The sequence below is a fragment of the Apaloderma vittatum genome, unplaced genomic scaffold, assembly GCF_000703405.1.
Source record: "Apaloderma vittatum isolate BGI_N311 unplaced genomic scaffold, ASM70340v1 scaffold8262, whole genome shotgun sequence".
In the NCBI taxonomy this organism is placed as follows: domain Eukaryota; kingdom Metazoa; phylum Chordata; class Aves; order Trogoniformes; family Trogonidae; genus Apaloderma; species Apaloderma vittatum.
In genome coordinates this window covers 35,220-45,083 of record NW_009704111.1, presented here as the reverse complement: position 1 = coordinate 45,083, position 9,864 = coordinate 35,220, and the positions used below count along the sequence as shown (strand labels likewise).

The window sequence follows — 9,864 nt, the reverse complement described above, 5'->3', positions numbered from 1 at the left end:
GGAGCCGGCGTTGGAAGGGATCTGCCAGCGGCACGTAGACACGGAGCAGTGGAAGCCCACCTCCCCGCAGGGCAGGCTGGGGGCTCCTCCGCACCTCCCGCTTGCTCTTCACCCTGTCTCTGCCCAGGCGTGCCTTCGTTTCCCCTTTTCAGCTTAATTGGCAATTAGTTTATGATAGGGCTGTAAGTATTTAAGCCAATATCTGCACCAACAGAGTAAGCTGATACAGCCGCAGCCTCCGGCCCCTGCGTGCATGCACGTGCTCGCTGCATCCCACGTCACTGAGCTGCCGTCGCCTTAATCCTCTCGGTGCCCCAGTTGTAACCACGCTGAGAAATCGGTCACCAGTTCAGCCCCAGCAGCAGCCTCATGGGTGTGCAGGCTGGCAAGGAAACCCGCTGTTCCTCCCCCTGCCAGTAAGTGCCTCCCACTTCTTCTCTTTGCTTGCCAGCCTACGAGCGATCGCAGCGGGTTAGCGTCTCAAAAACCACCACTGCAAAAACGACCACCACCACAACCACCACAACCACAACCTCAACCACCACAACCACCAGCAGCACCCCCCTACCTGCCACCACCACCCAGCCAGGTGGGTGCCACTCTCCCTGCCTCGCTCGAGAGGCCAGCACGCCGCTGCTGGGCTCCTCTTTTCATCTGCTTCCCCATCCTGGCTCCTTCGCTGGGCTCGTTCGATGGGGTGGGGGAGCACGTGGGGCTGCCACGACGGTGGTGCTGGTTATCTGCTCTGTAGGATGATAAAAGGACATGGATAAAAATCACCCCAACTTGGTTCACATCCCCCAGCCTCTAGGCAGTCCTGGTTTGCTGTTTTCTGTTCAGTCGAAGGGCACTTCGATATGTGTACCACGAGCTAGGACGAAGCGTTAAGGTCCCCATAAGCAGGGAGGCAGCCACAATGGGGTCACCTCAAAGCCAACAGACAACCATGCCAGGGGTTGGGGCTCTCACTCCGCTGTCGCTCTGTTGTCATCAGGGCAGCAAGAAGTGGAGCCAGGACTGGATGCAGAGGAAGCAATGCTTTTCCCTTTCTTTCCTTCAGTTTTGGGGTTTTTTTTAAAAGAAAAGGTTTTTCAAAATCTGTCCCTCCTAGAGCCACTTGGCAACATCGTCCCGCACAGGGCTGCCAAGGCTGCAAGAAATGCTCTCTTACAGCTCCACTGCAAAGCAGAGCAGGAAAGCAATGAAAGCTTCACTGTCCCACCCTAGTAATTAAACCACATACTTGGTCTTGCCTGGCTGGAAGGAGAGGGGAATTGTACCCCGTCCTGCTCTATCCCTGACCTCTACGCGTGATCCCAGAGCAGGCAGGAGAGCTGTCCCTGCTGTCACTTGCAGGGTGCTGCTCTGCCCCACCGGCCGCTCACCCAGATAACTCGCCGGCAGCCTCGGAGCAGCTCGGAGGCTTTGCTAAACCCTGCCAGGGACGGGACTTGGGGTCAGAGGAGGAGCTGGCTCTATCCTTGCTGGCTCTTCCAATCCTGCACCAAGTCCCTGTGGCCAGACTCGTGGGTGTAACACAGGCTGGCGGCATCTTCAAGGGCAGATTTCCCAGGGCGGAGCCTCACTCTGGCATTCCCCAGGCAGCTGCTGTACAAGAAGCGTTGCAGGGCTGGAGCTCACACACGTGCCAGAAACCCTTTCCTAATTTCTAAAATCACCCTGCGGAGGAAAACTTTTGTTCTTTTTCCAGGGGTTCCCCTTTCCCTCCCCCCACGAACAAGGAGACAACGTTTTCACTTTTCTGTTGGAAATGAGCAGATAACTTAACAGCAGGACATTTATTTTTTTTAAGCTTCTCATGGGGGAATTAGACACGCATTCCTCCCCTTGCCATGCTTTCTGGGCCTGATATTTCCCAGGAGGACGTTTTACACCCACAGTATGTTAGTAACAGTCTGTCTGGGGGAGCTGCCAGAAGCCAGTCAAAGGGATGAGGAAGCTTGATTGCATGTTTATGCAAATATATATATATTCGTGGAAGTACCCTGCTTGAGTAGTTAATCAGGAAGCTGAGGGTTTAGCTCCAGCTTCCATGGGGTTGGAGTGACCCTGGGCGTAAGAGTGCAAGCCTCTGGTTTGTTAAGAAGTGCTCCTCACCCAGGTTCATGGTGTACCTGGGCAGGAAGAGGTTCAGCCACCACCTCAGCCCAGGGCTCACGCCACAGCCCCAAGAGCGACAGGGGTTCACGTCAACATCTGCACTGCGCTCTCGGGGATCATTTGATTTTTATCCATGCTCGCTCATAGCAACATTTTAGGTCTGTTTTTCCTGAAAGTGCTCTGTGCATGTGGGTGCTGTGTTTAGTGTCTATCTCATGTATGATTTGCAGCGCTCTGCCTCGCTTGTGTCGTACACCTGGGGCGGGCAGGACGGCATCTGTGTGGGGTTGGATGGTGGGGGGCATAATTTCTCTCGACTGATACTTGGGAGACATCACACACCTCAGGGATTATTCCTTCTCCAAAACCTGCTCCCTGTTTAGAGAAAATGTTTTCATAATGCTTTCATTAAGCGTGATGGCAAGGCACAAAAATAAGTAAATAAATCACAGTCCAGCTGCCACGTCACTGGCTCGATATGGTCAGGCCGGAGCTTAGAGCTCCTTGCCCCTATCCAGACCCTATCCATGTCTCCGCAGAGCCAGGTCTCACCCTAGAGTGGTGTGCCTGGGGATGGAGACCATCCCTGGAGGGGCTGCTCCAAATGAGGAGGCAGTCAGGGCCACCCAGCAGCTGGGGGATCTGCTGTCTTACCTGGGCAGCGTGCTGTGTCTGATGCCAAAGACCCATTCCATGTCAAAGAATCAAGGCGCAGCCTGATTATGATCTGCTTTTGACCAGAGACATTCCTCCCTCTCCACTCCTGCAAAATGTAAAGTACTTCTTTAACTACCACGATATCCCCAAGGGACTGTGAATCTAACTCACCTGGACCTCAGGGGAAACGAATTGTTAAAGACGTGACCCTTGTTGCTCCTGGTAAGATGCCCATTTGCAGGAGATGCAAGAACCCCAAGCTGGGTAAGAGTCCAAAAATGTCATACTCTATCATTAGCTCCCTTCTGAATCTTAGCAGAGTTAAACGAAACCTTCCTTGCTGCCCAGCTCAGCCAGATGGTTTTTTTTAAAAGTCCAGTTAGAGCCCAGCCCCATCCCCGTGCTGTTTCCCCCTCTAATTTACACACTGTGTTCTGCCCTCTGATTTTCTGCTTCCCACCATAAGCAAGCATCATCAGACCAGCTTCTGAGTTCACTGCCTCTGAGCCTGTGAGAGAAACACAGAAAAAAACAGGTATTTCAAGCCAGACTGGTGTTATTTTCCCCTTCTCCTTTATGCCTCCGCACACTAGTGGGTAGCAGCAAGGCAGAAAGCAACATAGCACGTAGGCTAGAGGAGTAGATTAGATTTGGGTTGTCTCTAGGTTGCATGGATCTGCTAGACATCTGCTTCCTTTGGCTGCTCGTGGTGTTTTCCGTGGTCAAGGTGGAGATGTGGTCATGTTCAGAGAATGTTTTCGTGCTGGTTGCCTGTCGTGCGGTGAAGGAGGGAGAAGAATAAGTTTATGGGCACGATCTGTGGTCTGAAGGCAGGTGAGGCTGCCAAAATAGGTAGAGGGAAGGGAAATTGCAGAGTTACCCTAAGGAGGACGAATTAAGTGCTATTCTCATTTGCCTTCTGCAGTTCTGTTATTTCAAAACCTTCCTTGAAGCCTGTCAAGTTCTTCCTTGCCATTTGTTACATTTTCCCACGTTCAAAATAAGCGAAAAAAAGCTTTTTCTTTTAAGGGGACCCCATGTTTATGTTGGAGAAGGATGTTTTCAGGATCCTTCCCCACTATTCCACCACTGTTTGCCCCAATGGTTTTTGCTAGGAAGCATGACTTCGTGGTTCAATTTGTTCCACTTCCCCAGAAATCCATCAAGACCAGCAATTTTCAACAGGGCTCCCAAGACAAGCCCCCAGAATAAGAGCTGCCCATTTGTATGAACTGGGTCTGGGGGCGAAACATGTCTCACCCCCCTCCCATAATGCAAAACTATCCATTAATGTCCCAGAGCTACAAGGGAAAAAGGTTCTCAGGATAATGAGCATTAATAATTTTCCTGGCTCTGTAAATGCGATTGAGTGGAGGTGTATGTGAATGACTAAAAAGCAAAATGCCTCCAGGGCTGTTTTTTATTGTGACTCTAATTAAACCCTTGCCAATTTGCACAGAGCTTTTTTCATATTCTCTTTAACATCGTATTAATATCAATTGGTTTCCACTTTCCAGCTGAAAAGGACAATGTCTATCACCTTCTCTTAGAGCTTGTTGTTAAAAAAAAAAAATTCTTTTTTCTTTTTTCATTTTTATTCTGTATTGTTTATCATCCCCTTGACGAGGCTGGGAAATCACATTTCTCTCCTGCTCGGGTTTGTCCTTTGAAACTTGGCAAGGATTGAGATTTTTTTATTTTTTTTTCTTCCTCCTCCTTATGTTACCCAACTGGAGCTTGAAATTAATAATAAGGCTTTTCAAATTTTATTCTTTGGTTTGTTTTCTAGCAAACCTGAAGATTGTTACCAATACTGAGGAGACAGGTAGGGGTAGGGAGCCAGTGGGGGTGAGTGTTTGCAGGGAAACCAAACAAGTGTTCTACAAATTTCTTGCCGGCTTAATTTCGCCGCAGTGGCTTGTGAGTTCTTTAAACCGGCATTTCCAAAAAAAGAGCAGAGCCTGAAGGAGACCCTACAATTTTGGACTAGAAACCAGGATTTCATGCCTCTATCCCAAGACACCCGTGCTGTTTCTCAGCTCCCTTAGTTCGAAGCGGAGGGGTACGGATCAGTCGCCGAGCGCCTCGTGCAAAACCACGAGTGAAACGCTGGGCTGAGGATGGGCAGCTCAGCCCCTCACCAGCATTGAGAAGGCATCAAAACTTCGGTTGGTTTTGTCTTCCAAAGCTCTGACTCTCTACCAGAGCTGTTTCCCAGTTCCCCTCAGTAACACAGCTTTCCCTTTTGACCTCTGCAAGACTACACCGGCTCGTCGGCGGCCGCCTCACTGCAAGCGGGCAAGGCTGGAGCAGAAGGTAGGAGACGCGTGGCCGAGCTGGGTCCCACCAGCGAGTTCCAGCTCCCAAAGCTCAGTGAACACTTTAGTTTCTAGTTCTGTGTCTCCGCTTTCCGTGCAGCTCTCCCTTCCTCCCGCCTGGGAAGAAGCTCAGGGTTTGTGCGTGCCCGACTCATGGCTGGGAAGCTGGTGAGGCTGGATTGAGCCTCGGGGTTTAGTCGTATACATGAAAGATGAGGATGGTAAGTGGTAGAAGAGAGTGTTCCAGGCTTGCTGCTGGGGTGAACGGAGAGAATCATGGAAATCCTGTCATCTCCTAAGACCAGAGGCTGTTTGTAGAGCAGAATAACTTTGTAAATAGATAGGCTTGTGTTGATGGTAGCATAGATGCCGCCTTCTGTATTTCCTTGCTTTAAGTCTCCTGCTTCACTGCCTAAGGTGAGCTGCTCCTGCTGGGAGCCTCGGGAGGCTTCACGCCGGCTGTTGAGGCTGAAGTTTCTCCTCCTCATGGTTCCCACCAGCACACACGCTTCAGCAGTTGCCTGTCGGTGCTCAAGTCCTGTTTCCCAGATGAGATCCCTGTAGCTCACTCCAGCGTAGACATTAACATCCCTTCCAGTGCAGAACATAACAACTGCTGAAGCTGGGCCCAGGACACAACCCAGTGTTTGGAAATACTCAGCTGGGTGGCAGAAAGTGACAAAATTAAGGCTTTTTGGAATTGTTGTGCTTTGGAGCCTGTCTCACCTCACAGAGAGACGAAACTGCATTCGATACCGCAGGTATCAGTGCAAGATGATGCCAACAGCCTGTGCCAAACAAGGGGCGCTTCTGAGTCTTGACAGGTGTCTGCAGATTTAGCTTTTCTCCACGCTTGGGCAATATAACGACCACATGCCAACACTCGGCTGTCCAGCAGCTCCCACACCTTCCGCTTAGGATTATGTTTTCTGTCTATCTTCTTTAAATACTGTAATTTCCAGGAGACTTCGTTTTTTTGCTTCAACACGTCCTCTACCAGATATAGTTCTACCAACCCACCCTAGATACCTGCCTAGAGCTTCCATTGTCCCTTTGCCAGCTTTTTAAGCAAATAAGGTGATCTGTATTAAATCTGATGTTCTCTGTAACTGATGCCATCATAAGCTGTTCAGCGCCCACTAAACACAGCAGCCCTTGGACCCAAGCCGAAGCCACCAGAGCCTCCTGAGAATATTCAAGGTAAGACCACGCCTGTCCCCAAAGTCAGGGCAGTACAGGTTATTCCCCCAGTGCCCGGGGACAACCCACCTATCCTCAGCATGACCCACCATCGTACAATCTGTTCTCCTTCTCAGAGGGTCCACCTCAGCTCACTCTATCCAGCCTCATGGAGACCTTTCTGGGGCTGGGATGGCTGCAGGGATCTCCCTGGGCCTCAGCAGAGCCCATGGGCACCCTAGCAGCTTTGGGAAGGGGTTTCTTGCCATGGGGCAAGAAGCAACTAGTGAGCACCCATGAGGGGAGACCACCATGTTCCCTGCTGAGCTGTCATGCCAGGGGATGGAGGAGGCCACGGTGGCCTGTCATGGCCATGGAGGCTGGGGAGGCCATGTTGGTGGAGTAGGATCTGGACACTGTGCCAGCCCACCACAGGACTCCATGGAGACGTGAGGAGGCCCCAGCAGCACAGCACCCTCAAAGATGGTGTCAGAGGCAGGACTGGGCCCACTCTGACCATGGCTGAGCCCTGGGGGTGGGGAGTAAGGCCACCTCCTGCCATGGGCCACCTGTGGCTTGCAAACCACAAAAACCAGTGGGACCCGTTCCCGTGGGATGTCAGGCTGCACAACCTTGCCCCTTCTGTGGCTACCAAAGCACAAATGTCCCCCAAGCACCAAACGCCATCAGCCCAATTTGCAAGCAATGTCCTTTCCCCCAGCACCCCAGTCGCTCTGCCTGGGGCAGGGGTCTGGCTGGTGGCACAGCCTCGAGAAAGCACCATCCCGGCCAGGGCATCCCCTCACCCTGAGGAGATATCCCAGCCGTGCCAGGCTGGCCCCAGGAGCCCTGTCCCCACCACAGCACTCAGATATGTTTTATCATCTCACGTAGTGGCTCCGAAGAGCAAAGCAGGGCGCACAGCACACTCTGCAGGCAAAAGGCACAGGAAGAAGCCAGGTACGTGCTGGCGGGGACGAGTCGGGCTGGAGTGGTGTGTTCTCTTCAGGAACCCATAGCAAGCCCTTCCAGATGCCACCTCCATAGCATTTGTCCCAGCTGCAGTCCTAGTATCTTTTTGGGTGCCAGATGGTGTGACCTCCATCAAACTGAGGACATGGCCAGTAGATTTTATTATTATTTTTTTCAGGCTATTCAGACTTGTAGACCGTTATCCTGAATAACTTGATTCACACCACCCAATGTGCATAATAAAGGGGGAAGCATGAGTGGCTCCTCTGGGCTCCGTGCATTGCAATAGTGCCATGCATTGAGTTTTTCATGCGCCAAATTTTGGGGAGGGGAGAAGAGGAGGAAAAATTTAGCAGCTACCAGCTGCCTGGTGCAGAAATAGCTGCCAGCAGTGCCAGAGTGGTGTTCTTGGCTTCACTCAGCATTGTTCTCCTAGCAGAGCAGCTCGTGGTAGGATAGGATGCGGAGTGGTGCTAAACAGCGAGAAAAAGCGTGTCTCTGATTTTTCTTAAGCATCCTCAAAGAGCTCAAAACTCATCCGGCTCAAACCAGATGCTGGCCCAGTGGCTCCTATTGAAACATATAAAGGTAAGAGGAGGGAGCACAGTGATTCAGGGCTCCTAGTCTTCACCCAGGTACTGTGATCCAGCAGGCTCCAACATGGAGAAGATGGGGAGGGTTTGCCTATCCCAGTCGTGGTTAGCTGTACGTAGGGGTTCGTCCCTAAGGTGAAACAACACTTGGGAATTGCAGCAGCCAGAAGTATTTGAGCTGAAATTCTTTGGGTGTTGATCAAACAGGTAGAAGTTGTTTCACAGCAGATCAAGATTATAATGGAATCTCAGCTCCTCCTCAGGCAGCTGTGAACCATGGGGAAACCTCTGCCCTGCTCCATCATCCCTGGTCATCATTTCACTGAGACAAGTCTCCTCCAGTTGCATGTGCATGTCAGCTCGCACCTTCCTTCCCATCCCTCTGCCATCCTCGAATGTTCAATGCAAGAGCCTGGAACAACCTCCCAGTTTTGAGCATCCTTCCTCCTCCTCTCTGAGGGCTGGGGAAGCTCAGACCTGGCTGACATCATTTCTGTTCACATTACCCCCTCAGCCCAGCTCCCCTGCAGGTCCTGCAGCCCCAGCAGAGCCACATCCAAGCACCAAACTGAACTCTGCTCATTAACAAGGCTGCTCCTTAATTAACACCTGACTCTCCTTCACTGATTACGCATTTCCTTAAAGAGATCATGTCCTGGGACAGCTGGGGGTTAGCTCCTGCCTGTCCTCACGTGAAGGGGAGAGGCCCCCTGTCCCCACTCTGCTCTATGAGCAAAGGCTTCCAGTCCGATCCTCGCCCACGGCAGTGAAGAAGAGCAGCACTCATGCTGCCCAGCCCTCCATTAGCAGTGCCCGTTGCATTTCGCCTCCTCCAAAGCCTCATGGCTCCTTGTCTCTGGCCAGTATGAGGGAGGATGCTCCCAGCCCAGCTCCCCAGCTCTCTTCTCCTCTCCGCAGACTGTGAGTGCTATGGCCACTCCAACCGCTGCAGCTACATCGACTTCCTGAACGTGGTGACCTGCGTGAGCTGCAAGCACAACACAAGGGGCCAGCACTGCCAGCACTGCCGCCTGGGCTTCTACCGCAACAGCTCGGCAGAGCTGGATGACGAGAATGTATGCATAGGTGAGTGCTCTGGTGGCCTTGGGCAGTGACATCGAGACGTGGGACAGCTCACGCGGGTGGGCTCTCTCTGGAGGGTGGTGTGTCCTCAGCCATTATGGCCTCTTCAGCATGCCCAGGTATTTCTTTCCTGTAAATGAAGCCCAAATATCTTTCCAACTTGATCCAGATGCATTGGTCTGTGGGGAGGTGCTCAGCATCAAGCAGGGGTGGTTTTGCACCCATGGCTGCTTGCGCTGTTGGGGCCTCTCCGGCAACCGTGCCCTCCCAGCCCCTTGGTCCCTAAGGCCCCTCCTGTAGCATGTAGCCAGCCTTTTCCAAAGTCCTCAATGCCTCCTTTGGGGCATTAGCGGGGGCAAAGCCCCCAGGCAGAACAAGCACTAACAGTCCTGTCTTTGGCCAGAATGTAACTGCAACCAGATCGGCTCCATGCACGACCGCTGCAATGAGACCGGCTACTGTGAATGCAAAGAAGGTGCCACAGGGCCCAAGTGTGACGACTGCCTGCCCAACTACTACTGGAGACAGGGCTGCTTCCGTGAGTACCCGGGGCAGAGGCAGGGGTGAGATGGGCCCAGACAAGAGGGAGACCCTCAGCATCACCTACTCGGGTGCCTCATGAAACTCAGCGTGTAGGGTGAGCAGACTTCAGCCATTCCTCCCAACTCCACATGACTTGAGAGCTTTTCCCCTGGAGTTTGCAGCTCCCGCTGTGTTCCTCTGCCACTACAAGGGTTGGATCATTTTACCCCTAGGAGCTAGAAAAGAAAGCCAAAATCTTCTAGCTTCTGCTGCAGTCAAGAGTTTTAACACACCTCAGCTTAACACCTGCATCTTTCCCTCCCTCCCACCTCCAGCCAATGTCTGCGATGACGAGCTCCTGCTTTGCCAGAACGTCGGCACCTGCTACCAGAACCAGCGCTGCGTCTGCCCCGTGGGCT

The 9,864-nt window shown here is 52.3% G+C and overlaps 1 protein-coding gene across 1 annotated transcript in view; it reads left to right on the top strand.

Annotated features, from left to right (window-relative positions):
* NTNG2 (netrin G2) overlaps positions 1 to 9,864 on the top strand; it is a 42,201-nt gene that overhangs the window by 32,207 nt on the left and 130 nt on the right. Inside the window, exons 5-9 of the mRNA XM_009864904.1 lie at positions 452 to 589; positions 7,761 to 7,835; positions 8,759 to 8,926; positions 9,327 to 9,461; positions 9,781 to 9,857. Of these exons, the coding sequence (XP_009863206.1) occupies positions 452 to 589; positions 7,761 to 7,835; positions 8,759 to 8,926; positions 9,327 to 9,461; positions 9,781 to 9,857 (593 nt within the window). The remainder of the gene's footprint in view (positions 1 to 451; positions 590 to 7,760; positions 7,836 to 8,758; positions 8,927 to 9,326; positions 9,462 to 9,780; positions 9,858 to 9,864) is intronic.